Source organism: Heterodontus francisci, chromosome 15 (assembly GCF_036365525.1).
Source record: "Heterodontus francisci isolate sHetFra1 chromosome 15, sHetFra1.hap1, whole genome shotgun sequence".
Classification (NCBI taxonomy): domain Eukaryota; kingdom Metazoa; phylum Chordata; class Chondrichthyes; order Heterodontiformes; family Heterodontidae; genus Heterodontus; species Heterodontus francisci.
In genome coordinates this window covers 18507829-18530468 of record NC_090385.1, presented here as the reverse complement: position 1 = coordinate 18530468, position 22640 = coordinate 18507829, and the positions used below count along the sequence as shown (strand labels likewise).

The 22640-nt window shown below is 42.8% G+C and overlaps 1 protein-coding gene across 1 annotated transcript; it reads right to left on the bottom strand.

Moving 5' to 3' along the window:
* Positions 1–965: 965 nt before the first annotated feature.
* On the bottom strand, positions 966–14356 carry ube2a (ubiquitin-conjugating enzyme E2A (RAD6 homolog)). The gene is made up of 6 exons (XM_068047186.1): positions 14173–14356; positions 13881–13961; positions 13460–13485; positions 8974–9063; positions 6992–7080; positions 966–2076 (listed from the first exon to the last, which is right to left on the bottom strand). Exons 1-6 carry the CDS (start codon positions 14349–14351, stop codon positions 1948–1950), a joined length of 594 nt encoding a protein of 197 aa, XP_067903287.1. The 5' UTR covers positions 14352–14356; the 3' UTR covers positions 966–1947.
* Positions 14357–22640: the final 8284 nt, after the last annotated feature.

The window sequence follows — 22640 nt, the reverse complement described above, 5'->3', positions numbered from 1 at the left end:
CAGATATGTTATTTTTTCATTTTCAATTTGTATGGTTATCTTCTGTTTGTCATATACTTTGTTTTTCCTTTGTGCATGTTCAGTTCAATATTTTTATTCAAGTTATTTAGTTGTATTTACAAGTCTTTAACAGATGAATTAATTATTTCAACATCCCCTTGTCTCACTCCCATTTTAATATTTATCAACTGTTACGTCTTTGATGTGTATTCTTGTTGTTGCATCTGTGTAAATCTCTATGATCTTAACACCCACACATGCACTTTTGAACAAAGACATTGGAGAGTAAGAATACCAAGTGATTTCTTTCCACCCTCGAACAAATGCATGAAGCCAATTTTAGTGCTTACCTATCGGGATTAATCAGCATGGTTCAGTACTATAGCACAGCACGATGTCTTAACCATGTCATTTCTAAATTTCCATGCCCCTTAAATCCTGACTACACTTACCAGTAAGCTGCTTTTACACCTGTTTTTAATCCCCCATTGAATATAGGATTTAGTGTCTCAAATGATCTGAAACTTGATCCTCATATTACCCAAATTTGTAATTAAATATGAAAAATAAATCTCCCAAACCCATTTTCTGCCAGCTACAAAAAGTCAAGTCCAAGGTTAAAAATTATATAGGCAATAGTCATTTCCAAATAGCCATAACTAGCACAAGAGACTTTTAAATGCCTTCACAATGTATTGACAGACTTATGAACTAAGCACCAATGTAACCACTCATAAGTACAACTATAAACTACCCACTAGATCTGAAATAAAACAGGTTTACCCAAGTACAGGCTGAAATGCAATCTCTTAGGGACATTTACACTTCGAGAATGACGCTAAGTCTGCGGCTTCAACACCCTCAAACCCAACTGGTTATATTTTACAATTGTGTGCTTCAATTTTTAAAATGGAAGCTTGCTGAGCAGGTCAGCAAGCTAATGTTTAGTCACACAAGACACAATACAAGATTACAGTTTTATTTACAAGTAGTGAGAAAATGTACAGTTTCTTACATGGGTTACTATAGTGCAAAGTTATACTGTCACTTCAAAAGACTAATGTGCAGAAAAAAAAGGTACTTTAGAACATCAGACAATACAAGGAACAGGGTCTCTTCCCATATCCCACATCACTGCATCAGGTATCTGAATATACAAGTTTGGTCTAACATAACTAATGGGATTACTGATGGCTGTAATTCTTGGTAAAGTGAAAAGCACTTCATTTAATTGAGGGGAAAGTAAAACAAAGCATGCAGCAACAGCTCTCACACACACACGCACCTACACTCACAACAGAACTACAGAGAACTAGAAACATAGTCACAAAAGTGACCACCCTGCTAAGCTCCAGTACCCCGGACATTTTTTCAAAAAGTTCAAAAAATTTTTTTTAAATATATAGACTAGCACCTTCTAGTATGAGTTCTTCTGGTCAAGAACTACAGTGCTGGCTTCAGAGAAGAGGCACACATCTGTTGCATAAACAGAAGTGACATTGACCCACTGGTAATTTATAGTTAAACTTCTCACTTATGGTGGATTTTGGTTGGGGCAAATCAGTGTTCTTCCAACCTTGAAAAATCCATTTCACTGGGCTATACATAGAAGCTGCACAAAATATGCAATGCAAATGACACTGTATGTATTACAGTGCACCTTTATTATGTGCCTGATACTGCCCAGACAGACTATGAAAGACCATCGGGAAAGGTGGATGACCATAGATGAAAGTAAAATAAAAAAAATTCCTTGACAAGTGCCCCAGGTACAGTGCATGCACTTCAAAGTGTGTTTTGACTCAACGTCCAGGGAAAAAGGCTTCAAACGGGTGGCAGCATTGTAGCAGTATAGCTTGCAAAATAATGCGATGATGCTAGGACGAGAAGGACTCAAATGCTTCATGATTCTCACGGCCTGACAGTGTTCGTAGGCACTAGGCAGGGTCAACAATCCCGCCAGCTCTGTTCCACTATTGCAGATACCCGCTTTTCATATTCCCGTTTGTTCTCCTGGTACAGCTGTGCAGCCTGACTGTTGGCTGGGCTATTCGGATTTGGCTCATCCAGTAAAGACTATGAAACAAACAAAACAAACTTAGCAGCAGCACAATCATTTATAGCACCAAAAAAAAACTCATTGCAATTTCCTTTTAAAATGGAAGCATCAAGACTACCTACCTTTGGGTGCAGTTCCCCTCGCATCCCCTCCCCCCCCCCCCTCCCCGTTATGTTTTCAATCTCCATATACAAATGAGCAGGCAGTCATGCACAAGAGAATCTAGCACCATTAACAACCATATTGGACATAAAGTGGGTAACATTTCAGTAACACAAATGAAACTCATGTATATTGGCACACAGTTTGTAATATAGCCTGATTATTTCCAAACAGTACAAAGGTAGATTCTACAAAATGAAGCTCGTTAACTAAGTGGGCATCTTGCAGCAATAAACTTAAAAACCATAAGCGGAAACATCTGATAAAGCCCATACTGAATATGAAATATAGGGGTATAGAAACTGAGGTTTGCTCCACCACTCAAATCAAATTATGGCTGACGTGCATCTCAACTCCACCTTGGCTTCATAATCCTCAATACGCTTGCTTAACAAAAAATTCAAAGCTTTTCAATTTTCAACTGACCTCCCCAGCCTCAGCTTTTTGGAGATTTCCACAACCTTTTGTGAAAGGCTTCCTGACATCACCCCCGAGTGATCTGGCTCTAAATTTTAAGGTTATGTCCCCTTGTCCTGAACAGGATTTAAATCCAATACAGACATTACTTCCTCTGCAACAGTTTCATTTTCCTGACACCAGGGTAACTGGTCATTCACAAGCAAAGGCCTTTCACAAGATCTGAACCTTTGCAATAAACCTCATTATTACAAGCTGACAATAAGCTGGGACATTAATGCATTGCACTTAAGGGGATTGTACGTTTATACTCATGCCAGTAAATAGAAAGACTTTCTGCTCAGCATAAATCTTGGTGATGCTTCACTGTTAACTAAACCATAACTGAAGGCAAAATCCTTATATAATTAAGGTGGTCTCATGCACAGCCAAGTTGTCAAATACTCTCGGACTCTATTCCCTAATGGCTGAAATCATTTGGTTCAGGTGAGCCAAACCAATGGTCCATGTTGAGTTAATTGCCACATTTCAACCATTGAGATCAATTAGCCAGCCTCAATGCCCTAGGCTTGGGAGGATGGGTATAGTTAGCCAGTCACTTGCTTCAGTCCACTTTCCAGCTGGAGTCAGAGAAAATAAAACAAGGAACAGCTCAATGATGTCCACTGTGTCTGTTCAAGAATGCCCATTTGAGCACACCACCAGAGGCACCTGTGGAACCATACCCCAGAAAGGAGTCACCAAGGCAGGAGACAAGGAAGAAAATACAGGTCCAAGAAAGACCATCACATTAGATCACCCACTTGTACTAACAAGTTCCAGGTTGACTTAGGACTGAGGACTTTCAGATTTGTAACAGTCGCCTACCTGAACTAACAGGTCATCAGTGCTCACCTGCTGACGAGGGGTGGTTTAATCAATGCCAGCTGGAACGGATACAACCCCAGATGATCAGTCCTCCGATAAGTAAAGCAAAGTCTAAATGCTGTTAGAATGGAGTCACAACATTGGCCTAGAAATTGCTGGAGCGGTGCATCTCATGCCTAGCACCGTAAATTGGATTACATTTTCAACCTCACCCTTCTGTATTATTCTGTGCTGCAAATTAATAACGGTTTGGTGCTGTCAACAGGAGATCAGGGACTTCCTGAACGTAGGGTCCAATTGCCCATCTCCATAATTAAATTTAAGGACAGAAAAAGGAACAAAGTAAACAAAGAAATACGGTGAATTAAGAGTCAAATTAGATACACGAAAGATTGGATTAAGAGACAGAAAAATTAAATTTATGTTTAAAAAGGCCTAACAATTTACTACTTGCGGGAGTGAGACACTCTGGGCCTCCACGGTTGAGTGGAATGTTAGGACTGTAAATCACATCATTAATAGGGTCATCGCGACATTACCAGCCGTCAATGGCCGCAATGCGATTCATTTGTATTTAGAGTGCAAATCCAGTAATTTTTTGATACTCAAGAGGAGGCTGATGGTGAGCTCCAGCTTTTGTGAGGTTAACAGTAGAGTGGTGCAAAAAATCCAGCAATTTGTGGTGATTTAACTCTTCCTTGCCACAAATTGCTGGGCACTGTAAATTGTCCATTATTTTCCCTGCAATTTTCAGGCCAAGTTTCAAAGACAGGTGGCTAACTTATCATAGTGTTTATAGGAACAGCTTCTGAAGCAGACTTTGTAATTTTGGCAAGTATAGGGGAGAATTCCACAAAACCTATTTGTTGCATGTATCACTATACCGGCCTGGATTACACTTACTGCTGTGGCTAGAACAACAGACACAAAGGTTAGTCTTGGCCACTGGTTGGGAGCTGAGTAGCACAGTGGATTAGTCACTGGCCTTTCACCTCATCAGTCTCAGTTCATCCAAAACTGATTGAATAAAAATCTCCTCTATTTACAAAGGATCCATCTGAAAGTGAGTTTGAGCCACCCCATATGTTCCTAGTGGGCATAGATAACATGAAAAACTGTCCTGAATTCAGTACTAATTGGCAATCTCATTTGGAGACCAGTCTCACTGATACAGGGAGTGAAAATGCCAAACTTGTGCAATAGTGTTGCTCTTTTGAGATTGGAGGTTGAGATACACTGCTGGGTAGAGTAGAAAGCTTTTTACTGTGACTGGTTGTGCTATACCCGACCTGGGATAATGAAAATACTTGTCAGAAATGTAAGTGTTTCACTCCCAGCATAAACATCTCTCAGCTCAGGAAAAAAAATCTCATCACAGAAACTGCACAGGATGTTATTCAACCCATCATGCTTATTTTGCATTGGGGTTGGCTACTCATCCCATTTCCCTGGTCTTTCCTATATCCTTTTAATATTGCGTTTAACTGCTGGCAAGACAATGAAGTTGAAGGCTTAACTTGGCAGCATTCTTGCTTCTTAGCCAAACCACTATGGCTTCAAACCCCACCCCAAGACCTGAGCACACAATCAAGGCTGACATGTCAGTGCAGTTTTGAGTGAGTGCTGCATTGTTATAAAGGGCAGTCTTTCAGAAAAGGTGTTAAACTGCAGTCCCTTCTCAGGACAAGTAAACATCCCATGGCATCATTCAAAAGAAATGCAAAGAGTTTCTCCTTCCTCCCTTAACTGTCAGTAACAGTTTAATTTAATATAACTTGCTTCTGGTGGGACAAGTTGGCTGCCATGCCCGACTACATTTGGAAACGCAATTAGATGAATGTTTCAAAACATCTAGAGTGATAAGATGCTTTCATAAATGCAAAGTCTTTCTTTCTGAAGTTAAAGTTTGCTTTCTCAATGAGGTCTCATTATGGCAAAGATCACAGAACCAATGTGCCTCCACGTGGTATCAAACTCAATACTAAGGTTCTAGTTGCGGCTTTCCAAATCGGGACAGCCCAATTCATTTGTACATGGAGGTTGAAAGAAAATGAACTCATTTCTCAGTAGCACAAAAACAATCTTGGGAAAATGCAAAACGTACTATTGGGATTCTATTTTTTCCGAAGCCCAAAGGTTGGCAATTTCAATCCAATTGAGATATCAAATTCATGAATTTCTTCGATTATTTCCCCCTACAAACTGTGCCTTGGCAAAAACCACCCTATTAGCAATACGAAAACAATTTTTTTTTAAAAACACCTTTTATTCTGAAGAGATGTAATTTAGGCAATGTTGCGTGCTTCTAATCCTTTGTTTCTAAGCCATGGGTCAGCTGGTTGGAGATACTCTAAGCCCAAACACAAACCACAGGAGTGTCCTTCCTCAGCAGGTCAAACCTCCCCAGTATCAATATGATAGCTGGCAGCTATGCGAACAGAGGGAAAGGGCATTCAGGGAATTGGACTGGATAGCTTTCGTTGAAGACGTAGCACCTAAAAGGAAGCAGGAGACGCCAAAGTCTCCCACAGTGCTGTCAATTCTATAAAACACCGTGGCAAAATGTTTTCAATATTGAGCGCACATTACTGCTAGTGTTTGCGTTGCTTGCCCTTGTGGGAAAAACTACAGGACATATTTCCTGATGGCCTTGGGCATTGTCCAGTATGCCATATAGACTGGAAGGAGCCAGGTCTAAACCTCAGAGTTCAATGATCTAAGTTGAGCCTGTGGAATTAAATAATTGAAAGAGGCCATGTCAACATATAAGAAAAGGTTAGATAGGTGGTAGAAGGCAAGAGGGATAAAGGGATCTGGAAACAGGATGAGCACTTGGGACTATGCCGCTGCTTGGGGGAGGATAAACATGGACTGATGTGCAGGTTGCATATAGTATTTGATATGCAATGTCTAGGTGTCCAGTTTGCTTCAGTTCCTTGGTTCATAGACAGGGAGGAGGAGAGAACCAACCAAGGTTCTTACAACTAATTTCTATTAGGTTCACCGATTAGCAGTGTGTGGACATCAGTTGAGGATGGACCCACAGTACTACTTTCCTTTCTGCTCACATGAAAAACGGCCACTTGGTTGAGATACCCAAGGGCTGTTAATGCCTGTGGGTCCACACCTCATCAATTGAGGACATTCAGCATAGCAGAGATACGTCATTTTTCTTTTAAAAATTGAACAGCATTAGGTAACTAATTTTAGGCATGTTGTCCCACAGTGTTACAACATGCATTTGTTTCTGTAATTTCACCAGAGTAAGGTCCAGTCTCAATCGGGACAGTGTGTGCTGGTACACAGAGACAGATACATCCTCAAGGCAAAATGTTGCAGGTGGGGGATGGAGTAGAGACTCCTGCACATTTCAAAATGACCAGCTACAAATCTTTGAGAAAAGATTTAATAGCATGTCTCCGCCACAGTACTGTAAACACTAGAAGGGTAAAAGTGCAACTTTAAAAATATACATGGTACAATTACCTGTATAGATGTTAAGATTGAAGACACATCATAAGTTGGACTCCAGCGATTCTGCAGTATATCCAGACATATACTGCCATCTGCATAGACTACAGAAAAGTAGAACATGTTAAGTCAAAATACTCATTCAAGTCATCACCCTTTTTTTTTTAAAACTATAGCAACCATTAAATGTTGTTTGAGTGCTTCATAAATTCAAAATCATAAGCTTCTGGAATTAAAAGTGCATATTCAAAAACACCTGTATTTAATAATTCAATAGCATCAGACTCAAAAACGTTTATTGTCAACATGAGATACAGTTCAGACTTGAATCTGGACGACAACATCCCTTTTATGACATTAAAATGCAAAAATCTATTTTGGCACCTGAACTGAAGACATCAAAACCCATCTGTCATTCGAAGCAGTTTTCCCACTTCGATGAGAATTTCATGGGCTGAAAAGTTCTGGTCATTGTTCAGAAAATTACTTTGCTTTTGAACTTGACCTTGAAGTCTATCAACATTCCAAGAGTCTGACACAAGTGAAAATTATAAACATCAGGAGGGATGATTAGAGATTACTGCACTTTCCATTTTAGGAAAGCATAAAGCTGCTGAAAGAAAGATATACTCTCAGATACCCAGCATCACAAATATGCAAAAAAGGTCTCTTTAAAAATCCCTTTAAAAGCATATTCTTAAAAATATGTCCTAACAATTTTAGTCACATATTTAATTTGTTCAATTGCCTCTAACAAAGAACATTCAGTACTGATGGAACTAATACAAGTTGTACATAAGCCCTATTAAGTCTTTGCTGCATCTATGGTTTATTTTGCAGATAGCACTTTTTCTATTGTCATCATAGTAATTTTGAGACTGGTTTGTTTCCTCCAGCTCAGATAGTACTTTGTTTTTCAGATCTCCCAGCTGGTGGCAAATAGCACAGGTGTGCATTCTTTCAATGTTGCCATTTCCTTCCACCTTCCAGGTGTTATGTGAACCAGAAGAGATGAGCTGCAAAAAACATGTCTTCAAGATCAAATTTGTTGGCAAACGAGCTAGTTTCCATACATACTGGAGGGACAAGGACTTAAATTAATAACCTTTCAACACTTATGATCTGGGTTCAATCTACATTCTAAGGACAAAAAAAAAAAATCGCCTCCGTCTACTCTTACTGGAAAATATTGGAGCAGTCTCAATCTATCCAGTGGGCATAAGCCCAAACCATCCCTCATCCCACAGGAAAGCGAGTGTGGGAAATGGGAAAATTGTCTTAACTGGTGCAACAGGGAGAGGGCATTTTGCACCTAATCACATCACACCCGATAGAAGTTTTATTCCACAGTTAACGTGCGGAGACTCGATGCAGACACTGGGTGCATGAAATGTGTGTTCCATTCTCTAGCATGAGCATTCTTCATCCCAAACAAAGTCAAAAATTCAAGTTAAAAAAAGTGGCAATTTTCTCACGAAATATGTTCATTTCCTCTAAAAGAAGAGTACTGGAACATGTTCATGGCATCAGCATTGGGTGTATGATCATCCATCCATCCTCAGCCCTGTTGGGCTGGATCTGTTAGGATGAACGATGTATAGATGCTCAAATAGGTGTTTTATGGATAACTGGTGAACAGGAGACAATGACGCTTCAAGGACACACTTGTTTGTGATAGCTGGCACTCAGGAGACCCTGGCTAGAAGGGGGGTTAACGGCTTTGTGCTACCATGCCAGTGCGTAGACAAGTCCCGTGATGCAAAAAGGACCAGAGGGATCAACAGAATTCCCACCCAAGAACATGGTTATGTGAGGCTTGTGGTAGACAATGCCATGTATTAGCCTGCATCAGTCTACCAGGAGTTTCACTATTAGCACCATCCTCAAGTACAAGGTACACGCACTACTGCAGTCATTTTCCCTATCGCTCGATAAATCTATTACAGTGCATCTGAAGTAAATTAATTCCAATAAACACCAGCATTTCATTCACATACCATTTGGATGAAACATTTTTGAAACAAATCTAACTGTGGGTGGCTTGTTTGGGTATTCTTCTGTGAATTCTATTGTGAGTTTAAAAGTACCTGCAACGAGGGGAAAAAAGGTGCTTTAAGAGACAGGGTTCAATTATTGGTGTTACACTGAGTAAAAGTTGTTCACAACGGTACATAACGTTTTGTTACCAACATTTAAAAAATCCTGTAGTTCAGTTGAAAGATTTGAAGTACATAGATGCAACAAATTTCCTGATCTCAAGACATGCCAAACATATTCCCAAAGGAAAAAAAACTTCACCGAGGGGGGCACCTGTATGTTCCAGTAAAGAGCAAAGGAACAAACCCACTGCTACTTTTCATCAGAGAATGGTCTACATTCAGGAGAAGAGATAAAAAGAAACCCATTCACCATGATATTGAAATTAGAACTCCAGCAGTTGGTCAGGGTACCACTTTTTATAGTCAGAACTACCCTTCCTAGATGCAGCCTACAAACTAATTAAACAAAATTAAAACCAGCTTCCCCATGGCCCTGCCATGCAAGTTCACTGTTTGAGCCAAAGTTTTACTGAGTTTGCTGATCTCAAATTACTTCCAACCTCTTGGATAGGGAGATGAGGGGAGCACAAATAAAAAGCCAAGAAAATCATGTACTCCTAATAGCAGCTTAGTAACCAAGCTGAAAAGTGCATCTGTGCGTGTTAGGTGAAGTTTGGAATCTGACTCAATAGTGTCTCTTTATTCAAGTGGCTTGCCAACATTCACCACTTTGGATCACATACTGCCAATGCACCAACTGCTCACCAGTAAGAATCTGCCTTCAGGGAGATGAGAAATTCCTGCTCCCATCTACCGATACTCTCAGAATCATGTAGCTCAGAAGGCCACATTTGGTCCATCATACCTGTGCTGGCTCTCGGAAAGAACTGTTTACAATTTATGTCTCAAAGATACACAATTCACTAAAAGTAGCAAGGCAGATTATTATTTATTTAGAGATACAGCACTGAAACAGGCCCTTCGGCCCACCGAGTCTATACCAATCATCAACCACCCATTTATACTAATCCTACATTAATCCCATATTCCTACCACATCCCCACCTTCCCTCAATTCCCCTACCACCTACCTATAAGGCCATAAAAAAAGCAAAACAAGCACTAGGGTTCATTTTGACAAAGATGGAATTGAAAAGCAGGGATGTCATGTTAAACTTGTATACAACCTTGGCTAGCCCACACATGGAGTTCTGGTTTTGATTTTAGAAAGAGAACTTTGCAGCACTGGGTAAGATGCAAAAAAAATTCACAAGGATGATTGCAGAACTGAGGGGTTATAACTGTCAGGGAAGACTGAACAGGCCGGGACTTTTTTTCTCTACAAAATAGGTAGGGGTGACCTGATAGAGGTCTTTAAGGTAATGAAAGGGTTTGATAGGGTAGCTGTGGAGAAATGTTTCTACTTGTGAGGGAGAACAAAAATTAGAGGTCAGAAATATAAGATAGTCACTAATAAATTAAATGGGAAAAGAAAGTTCCTCCTGAATTTCCTAGAGTGTGGTAAAAATGTGGATCTTACTACCAAAATGAGTAGTTGAGGCAAACACGGGCATGGACCAGTTGGGCTGAATGGCTTGTTTCTGTGCTGTAGACTCGATGCATTTAATCCCTCTCCCCTGCTCTTTATCCATAGCTCTGCAAACTTTTCCTTTTCACTAATATATCCAATTCTCATAATACGGCCCAAGAGATAACTGCAGTAACTTTCTTTTCAACCCTATTCCCAGCTCAGTAGGGCTGGTTCATTGCCCATTTGGCCACAGGATGCTGAAAATACTGAGTGCTATTAAGCCTCCTCTTGTTCAACTAAAGGAGGCAAGCGAATGTCAGAATGAAGCATGGCCATCTCAAATTCTATGCAGTATGCAACAAAAAAAAAAACTGATAGGAATAAAAATGCACTACTGGTTCCATTGTTCATCTCTAATCTTTCTGTCAACTATCCACTGTGGCGTAACTGAGACCTGGAGCTCATCATGTGAACTGCAGGTGCAAACCCAGGTTTCATCAATTTGTGGCACAGTATATTGCAACACTTCACAGAACCGTTACAGCATAGAAAGAGGCCATTCACTGTGTCTGCACCAGCTCTCTGAAAGGGCAGTTTACCTAGTGCCGCTCCCTGTCCTTCTCCCCGTAGCCCTACACATTCTTGTTCAAATAACAATCCAATTCCCTCTTGAATAGATCAATTGAACCTGCCTCCACCACACACTCTGGCAGTGCATTCCAGATCCTAACCACTTGCATGAAAGCGTTTTTCATGTCGCTATTTGCCAATTACTTAAATCTGTGTCCTCTTGTTCTCAATCCCTCCAATGGGTACAGTTTTTCCTGATCTACCCTGTCCACACACCTCATGGTTTTGAAAACCTCCATCAAATCTCCTCTCAACCTTTTTAAAGAAAACAGTCTCAACTTCTCCAATCTATCCACGTAACTAAAGTTCCTCATCCCGGCAACCATTCTCGTGAACCTTTTCGACACACTCTCCAATGCTTTCACATCTTTCCTATAGTGTGGCACCCAGAACTAGACAATACTCCAGTTGAGGCCGAAACAGTGTTCTTATACAAGTTTAACATAACTTCCTTGACTGGCCCATGACAAAAAAAAAGTCAGACAGTTCTAGTCAAGTATGGACTCAAACTTTAAAAAGTATTTATTTTGAATTATCTCTTGGAATGACCAATTCACATTTACATTCATCTGAATCCCAGCCTGAAGATGACTCCCCATTTGTTTGGTCAAATAACGGAGACCCAGAGATTTTACCGCAAATAAAATAGTTTTGCTCTCTTTCCTGTTCCTCATTTCCATCAGTTGACTCCGGATTGGAGTTTAAAAGAAACATTTTCACGGACAAATTCTTATCTGAACTTAAAATTGAATATCCAGTTGCTCTTCAATCATATTGTTATCACACTGTAAACACAGGATTGCCAAATGTACTATGTTCTCCATCACAGCACATATCTTGATTTCAAATTACAACATTTAGAGAAAGATGCAGAAAAACACAGGATTCTACTCCACTGACATCCATGCCCACCCAGATCACCACTTTAATCTGCATTGGCCAAGATTAGCTGCACATCTGAATGACAATTATCAAAAAAAAAACAACACTTCTGCACTTTCCTTTGAGTGCCACATTTCTCTATGGTTTTCTGCTCCAGACCTCTGCCACCTTGGATTTACAAGAACGCAGGAGAACGATTAGGTGCCAATTACCTACCACTTGCCATAAAGAAGAAAGTAAAAGCTCGCATCTTCTATTCAGTATCTCCCAATTGCAGAACCACAGGCACGGATTGACTTGTCCACATTAATACACTCAAAGTTGGGTAGTTTTTAAAAACACCACTACGAACATACGAATTAGGAGGAGGTCACTCGACACCTTGAGCCTGCTCCACCATTCAATAAGTTCATGGCTGAACTAATTACTCCACATTTCCACCTACCCCAATAACCACCTACCCCCTTGCTTAACAAGAATCTATCTACCTCTGCCTTAAAAATATTCAAAGACTCTGCTTCCACTGCCTTTTAAAGGAAGAGAATGACAAAGGACTCAACCCCCAGAAAAAATTTCTCATCTGTCTTAAATGGGCAACCCCTTATTTTTAAACAGTGACCCCCTAGTTCGAGATTCTCCCACAAGGGGAAACATCCTTTCCACATCCACCCTGTCAAGACCCCTCAGGATCTTATATGTTTCAAACAAGTCGCCTCTTACTCTACTAAATTCCTTTGCAAGGAAAGTTACTTCCTCTCCATCCTCCATTTAAACCAAAAAGTTACTCCACACAAAAGCCTGGCTACCCGACCCAAACCTGACTACACGCGTCGGGTTGGGTCAGGTCAGGTCGGGTCGAATCAAAATTCCGAGTCCAGCATTCAGGCTTGGGTCGGGTCGGACACTACTTCCGTGAAGTCATGGGATCAGGCTTACCAATGATTGCCCACAACTCCAGCTGCAGGAATAGCCTGCTGCTGGAACAGATGAAGGAGATTAGTGTCGGGGGCAAAAAAAAATTATAGGGCTCGGGTTAGAATTTTATCCACACAAACCCAAAATTAGTGCTTAGCACTGGTTTTTATTTGGAAACATGGGAAAAATCTGCATTTGAATTGAAGCAAGTAACTTAACAAGAGGCATCGCTCCTATAAATAACCACTTGGTTATTATTTATTGTCACTGTTTGAACTTTCTTCCCCTTTAACTACCTTATTGCATTGTATTTTGTAGACCAGCCCTTAGTATCAGGTGATAACTATAATCAACAATCCATCCTTTTAAGTAGTCCCCTCACCCCAAACACATGGACTGAAAAAGGAAGACATTTTAGTAGACTTCCAAGATAACGTTTGTATTCGCCAAGCATGTTTCACTCGTTCTCTTCAAGACGATGACTTACCATCTTCAAAAGGAGTTCCCTCCGGCCTGCATGGGGGGGGGGGGGGGAAGAGAACAGAAAAAATTAAGTCAGCGTTACAAATATAAAGTGATCCCTCGCATCTCTACTTAAAGGTCGAACCAATGCACCGGAATACACTAATCTAACAGATACTTCGCCAGTTACTGTAGCTTCTACTAGATTTTGAGCTACTCAGTTTTCAAAAATATAGTGAATATATATAAATAAAGTCATTTATAAAAGGACTATAAACCACCACCTCAGCAGTACAACCGGGGGGGTGGGTGGGGCGGTGAAGTTATGAAGTCTTTGCTGGGCCAGGTGACGACCGACACAGGGAAACATTGGCTAGTTAGAGGAGGAGACAGAAGAAAAGCTATCCCAGGCCTCAATCCCTCGAGAGAGAGCAGTCCTCACTCACCCGAATATCACTGCATTCCACACCATGATGTTGTTTTCCGAGGGCGCTCCACTCACACCGGCTGGAGGATCCTCCTGCAACCTGAAATCAGGAGGAAAGAGAAGCGAAGGGGATGATTTTTTAAAAAATCACAGACACGGCGCCAGAGTAACACATCGGCCCTGATCCGAGCCAGCGGCCCCGCTGCGTTTCCATATTTAAAAGTCAAAGCAGCGCCATGTTAAGTGGCTGTTGAGGGAGGGGGGGGGGGGAAGAGAGAGGAATTACTACCCCAGCCCAGCCTCCCTCCTACCGTTTAAAGTCCCTCATTAGGCGCCTCCTTGCTGGGGTGGACATCTCTGCCGCCGCTTGCGGGTTAATAAAGGGACATAAAGAGCGGAAGGAATGAAGACTCTTTTGCAACACTCGCCCCCGACACGTATCAAAGAATATTGTTACTGAACGTTCGATCCGGCTCGCCGAGCGTTCCATGGACCATCCCACTACAAGGGCGGGGGGGGAGAGGGAGGGGGCACCTGACATTCACTTCAATCCGTCTGAAACACAAGCATAAATACACACGTCAAACGCCACTACTCTCTCTAAGTTGTTTGTGAAGATCAGTCATCGTCGCTTTGATTATTGCGAGGCTGTTGTCATCAAACCCACCAACCCTCCCCTCCCCCCCACACAGACATATGGGAATGGTTGCTTCCGTTGGGCTAATTATTGAGGGTCACGTGAGCGAATGACGAATCTTGACAAATAGTTTCGTCATCTTACCTGCTCCAGTGCCTTTCACAATCCTGTTCCAGGGATATAACATACACACAAAAACACACACTCCAATTGTACGGAAAACCTTGTTTTAATCCGACTGCAATGTTCGCAAAATCTCTGAACTTTGCCCACTGGCCGGATAAAGAGAGAAGCCACTAATCCGGTTTATTGCTTTCAAAGCAACTGCTGCTACTTCCTGTGTTTTGGAAGAAACAACCCCATGTTTAACATTGGAAATCTTTGAGAACTTGTTCCTTTTGGAGACTCCACCCAGCCCTTCCCAATATAGTGCACAAGCATAAACAGGAATATGCAGGTCCATTTCTGTGCATTAAAATAAACAGGAAATACACAAAGGTCAATCAGCATCTATAAAAAAGGAACCAGACATTTAAGGCGTGAATCCTTCAATTGTGTTTAAGCTTTATCAAAAAGCGAGTCCACAGTTCATTACCTGTATTTCTAAACTGATTTATCATTAAATACTTCGGTAAATTCCTCTTAAAATTAATGGTATCAGCCTCAGTCTCCCTGGGCAGTCCATTCACAATACCAACCATCTGTTTTATGAAAGTGAACAAATCCACTCATCTTTCCTCATTCAGCTTTATCCATAGTTTACAGGGCCATTGTAAACAGGTTCTCAAGGTTCAGCATGTCTGCAAACTATTCCTGCATAAGATCACAGTCTTATTTTCTCTAATGTAAACTTTATAGGCATATGGTAGTATCTTAGTTATATTACTGGACTAGTAATCCAGATGCTTGACCAATAATCTGATATGAGTTCAAATCTCATCACAGCAGGGGAATTTAACTTCAATTAAATAAATGTGGAGTTAAAAGTTAGGGCCAGTAATGTTATCTTTGGCCTCCTTGTCTCGAGAGACAATGGGTAAGCGCCTGGAGGTGGTCAGTGGTTTGTGAAGCAGCGCCTGGAGTGGCTATAAAGGCCAATTCTAGAGTGACAGACTCTTCCACAGGTGCTGCAGATAAAATTGTTTGTCGGGGCTGTTACACAGTTGGCTCTCCCCTTGCGCTTCTGTCTTTTTTCCTGCCAACTGCTAAGCCTCTTCGACTCGCCACACTTTAGCCCCGCCTTTATGGTTGCCCACCAGCTCTGGCAATTGCTGGCAACTGACTCCCACGACTTGTGATCAATGTCACAGGACTTCATGTTGCTTTTGCAGACGCCTTTAAAGCGGAGACATGGATGGCCGGTGGGTCTGATACCAGTGACGAGCTCGCTGTACAATACGTCCTTGGGGATCCTGCCATCTTCCATGCGGTTCACATGGCCAAGTCATCTCAAGCGCCGCTGGCTTAGTAGTGTGTATAAGCTGGGGATGTTGGCCGCCTCGAGGACTTCAGTGTTGGAGATACGGTCCTGCCACCTGATGCCAAGGATTCTCCGGAGGCAGCGAAGATGGAATGAATTGAGACGTTGCTCTTGGCTGGCGTACGTTGTCCAGGCCTCGCTGCCGTAGAGCAAGGTACTGAGGACACAGGCTTGATACACTTAGACTTTTGTGTTCTGTGTCAGTGCGCCATTTTCCCACACTCTCTTGGTCAGTCTGGACATAGCAGTGGAAGCCTTTCCCATGCACTTGTTGATTTCTGCATCGTGAGACAGGTAACTGGTGATAGTTGAGCCTAGGTAGGTGAACTCTTGAACCACTTCCAGAGTGTGGTCGCCGATATTGATGGATGGGGCATTTCTGACGTCCTGGCCCATGATGTTCGTTTTCTTGAGGCTGATGGTTAGGCCAAATTCAGTGCAGGCAGCCGCAAACCTGTCGATGAGTCTCTGCAGACACTCTTCAGTGTGAGATGTTAATGCAGCATCGTCAGCAAAGAGGAGTTCCCTGATGAGGACTTTCCGTACTTTGGTCTTCGCTCTTAGACGGGCCAGTAATGGTGATCATGAAACTACCATAAAAACCCATTCGGTTCAATAATGTCCTTTAAGGAAGGAAATCTGCTATCCTTATCTGGTCTGGCCTTTATGTGACTCCAGACCCACAGTAATGTGGATGACTTTTGAGTGCCCTGTGAAATGGACTGGCACTCCGTAGTATTTGAAAAAACTATAATAAGGATTAAAACCAGACAGACTACTTGGCATCAACCTAGTTACCTGATTTAGACACGACAAAGGCACACCCAACAAAATCCTCTTTAATAACATTTGGGGCCTTGTGCCAAAATTGGATGAGCTGTCCCACAAACTAGTCAAGCATACTCCCAGAGCTGTACCTTTCAGCCAATGTCTCAGACTCCTCCTTCACCATTCATTGGTATGTCCTGTTCCACTGGCTGGACAGAGCCAGCAGAGGTGGCAGCACACTGGTGTATATTTGGGAGAGGGTGAACCTGGGAGTCTTCAACATTGACTCTACACCCCTTGAAGTCTCGTGGCATCAGGTTAAAGATGGACAAGGAAAATTTCAGCGATTGCTACCAAAAACCCTACCTCAGCTGATGAATCAGTACTGCATGTTGAATGCCATTTGGTTGAAGCACTGAGGGTAGCAAGGGCACAGAATTTACTCTGGGTGGGGGACTTCAATGTCCATCACCAAGAGTGGCTCGGTAGCACCACGACTGACCGAGCTGGCCGAGTCCTAAAGGACATAGCTGCTAGACTGGGTCTACAGCAGGTGGTGACGAAACCAACAATAGGGAAAAATCTACTTGACCTCATCCTTATCAGTCTACCTGTTGCAAATTTAACTGTCCATGTCATTGTGGAGTGACCACAATACAGTCCTTGTGCAGCCAAAATCCTACCTTCACACTAAGGACACCCTCCACCATGTTGTGTGGCACCACCCCTGTGCTAAATGGGATAGATTCAAAATAGATCTAGCAACTCAAAACTGGGTCCATGAGGCATTGTGCATTATCAGCAGCAGTAGAAATGTATTCCACCATATCTGTAACCTCATTGTCCAGCATATCCCTCAGTCTACCATTACCATCAAGCCAGGGGCCCAACCCTGGTCAAATGAGGAGTGTAGAAGAGCATGTCAGGAACAGCGCCAGGCATACCTAAAATGAGGTGCCAACCTGGTGAAGATACAACTCAGGACTTCAGGCAGGCTGAACAGTGAACGCAGTAGGCTATAGATAGAACTAAGTGATCCCAAACTAATGGATCAGATCAAAGCTCTGCAGTCCTGTCACATCCAGTTGTGAATGGTGAGGCTCTGTGAGCATCCCCATCCTCAATGATGGGGGAGCCCAGCACATCAGTGCAAAAGACAAGGCTGAAGCATTTGCATCCAGTGTCAGCCAGAAGTGCTGAGTGGATGATCCATCTCGGCTTCCTCCTGAGATTCCCACCACCAACAACAACAAGAACTTGTATTTATGTAACACCTTCAAGGTGATAAAGCATCCCAAGGGACTTCACAGGAGCATTATGAAGCAAAATTGACCACCAAGCCACATAAGGGGTGATATTAGGGAAATGGCTTGGTCAAAGAGATAAGTTTTAAGGAGCACCTTAAATAAGGAAAGAGAAGTAGAGAGGTGGAGAGGTTTAGAGAGGGAATTCCGGAGCTTGGGGCCTAGACAGCCGAAGGCACGGCCACCAATGATGGAGCATTTAAAATTGGGGATGCTCAAGAGGCCAAAATTAGATGAGAGCAGATATCTTGTAGGATTGTGGGGCTGGAGGAGATTAAAGAGATAGGGAGGGGTGAGGCTATGGAGGGATTTGAAAACAAGGATGAGAATTTTAAAATTAAGTCATTACTTAATCAGGAGCCAGTGTAGGTCAGTGAGCACAGAGGTGATAGGGAAATGGGACTTGGTGTGAGTTAAGACACAGGCAGCAGAGTTTTGGATGACCTCACATTTACGGAGGATAGTATGTGGGAGGCTGCCCACGACTGCTTTGGAATAGTCAAGTCTATAGGTAGAGTGAGGGTTTCAGCAGATGAAATGATGCAGGAATGAGGTCGGGCAATGTTACAGAGGTGGAAATAGTCATAGTGATGGTGCGGTTGGAAGCTCAACTTGGGCTCGAGGTTGTGAACAGTCTGGTTCAGCCTCAGACAGTTGCCGGGGGAGGGATTGAGATGGTAGCTAGGGAATGGAGTTTGTTGCAGGGACTGAAGACAAGGACTTTGTCTTCCCAACGTTTAGTTGGAGGAAATTTCTGCTCATTGAGTACTGGATGTCGAACAAGCAGTCTAACAATTTTGCAACAGTCGAGGAGTTAAGGGAAGCCAATTCAATTCATTCCATGTGATATTAAGAAATGGACACTGGATACAGTAAAGGTTATGGGCCCCAACAACATCCCAGATGTACTGCTGAAGACTTGCACTCCAGAAATGGCAGCGGCTAGCCAAGCTATTCAAGTACAGCTACAACACCGGCATCTACCCAACAATGTGGAAAATTGCCCAGGAATGTCCTGTCCATAAAAAAATCCAATCTGGCCAATTATTTCCCAATCAGCCAACTCTCAATCATTAGCAAAGTGATGGAAGGAGTCATTGACAGTGCTATCAAACAGCACTTACTCACCAATAACCTGCTCACTGATGCTCAGATTGGGTTCCGCAGAGACCACTCACCTCCAGACTTCATTACAGCCTTGGTCCAAACATAGACAAAAAAGCTGAATTGCAGAGATGAGGTGAGAATGACTGCCCTTGACATTAAGGCAACATTGTACCAAGTGTGGCATCTTCAAGCCTTAGTAAAATTGAAGTCAATGGGAATCAGGGGAACCTCTTCACTAGCTGGAATCATATCTAGGAAGACGGTTCTGGTTGTTGGAGGCGAATCATTTCAACTCCAGGAAATCGCTGCAGGAGATTCCTAGGGCAGTGTCCTAGGCCCAACCATTTTTAGTTGCTTGATCCTTAGTGGCCTTCCCTCCATCATAAGGTCAGAACTGAGGATGTTCATTGTGTTCAATGTTCAGTTCTATTCCCAACTTCTCAGGTAATGAAGCATTCTGTGCCTGCAGGCAGCAAACCTGGACAACATTCAGGCTTGGAATGATAAGTGGCAAATAATATTTGCACCACACAAGTTCTAGGCAATGAGCAACTCCAACAAGAGAAAGCCTAACCACCTCCCCTTGACATTCAACAGCATTGCCATTGATGAATCCCCCACCATCAATATCCTGGGGGTTACCATTGACCATTGAAACTTAACTGAACGAGCCACTTAAATACTGTGGCTACATGAGCAGGTAAGAGTCTGGGTTTTCGGCCTCTTGAGTCTCTCCTTGTAGCTCAGGTGTCTGATGCCAAATCTAATAGCATAATTGTCCTTACTGTAATGTAGTAAACAGATGGCGATGAGTCAATATCCCATTTAAAAAATTGCGTCGATATAAAGTATTTCTATATGAAGTATGTATAACCCCTTTCATATTCTTCAGCTGTCCCAAAGTGCTTCACCACCAATTACTTGCTTTTGAAGTGAATAGCTTCAGTGTCACATCCTGTAATTTATGCTTGATTCCATGTGTTATACAGCCCAAGGTTCTATTTGCCTTACCTACTCCTGTGCCACACTGGTGGATGGTCTGTACAACAATAACCCAAATCCATTCTTTTTGCTGTATCCCATAGATGACTTAGTTTATAATTCCAATGTTTATCCTTCCTGAGTCACATCAATTTAGATGTCACTTCTTTTTTTTCCCCATTTCTCAGCTAAATTCCCAATCTATTTAGCTTTGTCTACACTGATCACCTCCCCCTCAACATGGGGATAATCACCTTTTTTTTGTGTCTATCCTCACTTCTCAATTATGCATGTACAGTGTAAATAGCAATGGTTCCACCACTGATCTGTGGGCATCCTCTAATCACTTCCCATCACTCTGATGCAAAACCATCCTCTCTAGCCTTTGAAGCAGCCAGCTGCCAATCCACTTCAATAACTTTCCCACTGTTCCATACTTACTTGTCTCACGGACAAACTTCCTACGTGATGCTGTATCAAAAGTCTCGCTGATGCCGAGATAATCACTGTTCACTGAGTTCCATTTATCCACAAGCTCTGATATCTTCTCCAAGAATACTAAGATGTTAGCCAAGCATGATCTTCCCCCCTGCAAAGCATCTTCTGCTGACTTCATACTTTTCCCACAACATTCTTCTTCAGGATAACCACTAACATAACCCACACCAGATAACAGGTTCACCACTTTGTAATTTACAGGACAGTCTTTCTTCTCTTTTTTCAATTCTTAGAATCATAGAATCATAGAAAGTTTTCTTTCTTTCTTTTGGGCCTCCTTATCTCGAGAGACAATGGATACGCGCCTGGAGGTGGTCAGTGGTTTGTGAAGCAGCGCCTGGAGTGGCTATAAAGGCCAATTCTGGAGTGACAGGCTCTTCCACAGGTACTGCAGAGAAATTTGTTTGTCGGGGCTGTTGCACAGTTGGCTCTCCCCTTGCGCCTCTGTCTTTTTTCCTGCCAACTACTAAGTCTCTTCGACTCGCCACAATTTAGCCCTGTCTTTATGGCTGCCCGCCAGCTCTGGCGAATGCTGGCAACTGACTCCCACGACTTGTGATCAATGTCACACGATTTCATGTCGCGTTTGCAGACGTCTTTATAGCGGAGACATGGACGGCCGGTGGGTCTGATACCAGTGGCGAGCTCGCTGTACAATGTGTCTTTGGGGATCCTGCCATCTTCCATGCGGCTCACATGGCCAAGCCATCTCAAGCGCCGCTGACTCAGTAGTGTGTATAAGCTGGGGATGTTGGCCGCTTCAAGGACTTCTGTGTTGGGGATATAGTCCTGCCACCTGATGCCAAGTATTCTCCGAAGGCAGCGAAGATGGAATGAATTGAGACGTCGCTCTTGGCTGGCATACGTTGTCCAGGCCTCGCTGCCGTAGAGCAAGGTACTGAGGACACAGGCCTGACACACTCGGACTTTTGTGTTCCGTGTCAGTGCGCCATTTTCCCACACTCTCTTGGCCAGTCTGGACATAGCAGTGGAAGCCTTACCCATGCGCTTGTTGATTTCTGCATCTAGAGACAGGTTACTGGTGATAGTTGAGCCTAGGTAGGTGAACTCTTGAACCACTTCCAGAGTGTGGTCGCCAATATTGATGGATGGAGCATTTCTGACGTCCTGCCCCATGATGTTCGTTTTCTTGAGGCTGATGGTTAGGCCAAATTCATTGCAGGCAGACGCAAACCTGTCGATGAGACTCTGCAGGCACTCTTCAGTGTGAGATGTTAAAGCAGCATCGTCAGCAAAGAGGAGTTCTCTGATGAGGACTTTCCGTACTTTGGACTTCGCTCTTAGACGGGCAAGGTTGAACAACCTGCCCCCTGATCTTGTGTGGAGGAAAATTCCTTCTTCAGAGGATTTGAATGCATGTGAAAGCAGCAGGGAGAAGAAAATCCCAAAAAGTGTGGGTGCGAGAACACAGCCCTGTTTCACACCACTCAGGATAGGAAAGGACTCTGATGAGGAGCCACCATTTTGAATTGTGCCTTTCATATTGTCATGGAATGAGGTGATGATACTTAGTAGCTTTGGAGGACATCCGATCTTTTCTAGTAGTCTGAAGAGACCACGTCTGCTGACGAGGTCAAAGGCTTTGGTCAGATCAATGAAAGCAATGTAGAGGGGCATCTGTTGTTCACGGCATTTCTCCTGTATCTGACGAAGGGAGAACAGCATGTCAATAGTCGATCTCTCTGCACGAAAGCCACACTGTGCCTCAGGGTAGACGCGCTCGGCGCATAGAAAGTTTAAGGCACAGAAAGAGGCCACTTGGCCCATCGTGTCTGTACCAGCCGAAAAACGATCCACCTATTCTAATCCCAGCTTTGTCTGTAGCCCTGCAGTTTACGGCACTTGAGGTGCATATCCAAAATGAGGTCTCTGCCTCAACTACCCTTTCAGACACTGAGTTCCAGGCTATCACCACCCTGTGGGTTTTTCCTCATCTCCCCTCTAATTTTTCTACCAATCACTTTAAATCTATGCTCCCTCGTC

Bases quoted from the DNA above. Each gene is read 5' to 3' on its own strand.
- ube2a (XM_068047186.1), bottom strand. From the start codon at position 14,351: ATGGAACGCTCGGCGAGCCGGATCGAACGTTCAGTAACAATATTCTTT. The intron at 13,486-13,880 runs GTGAGTGAGGAC...CCCCCCATGCAG, and splicing joins TGGAATGCAGTGATATTCGG to GCCGGAGGGAACTCCTTTTG. The intron at 9,064-13,459 runs GTAAGTCATCGT...CCCTCGTTGCAG, and splicing joins GGGAACTCCTTTTGAAGATG to GTACTTTTAAACTCACAATA.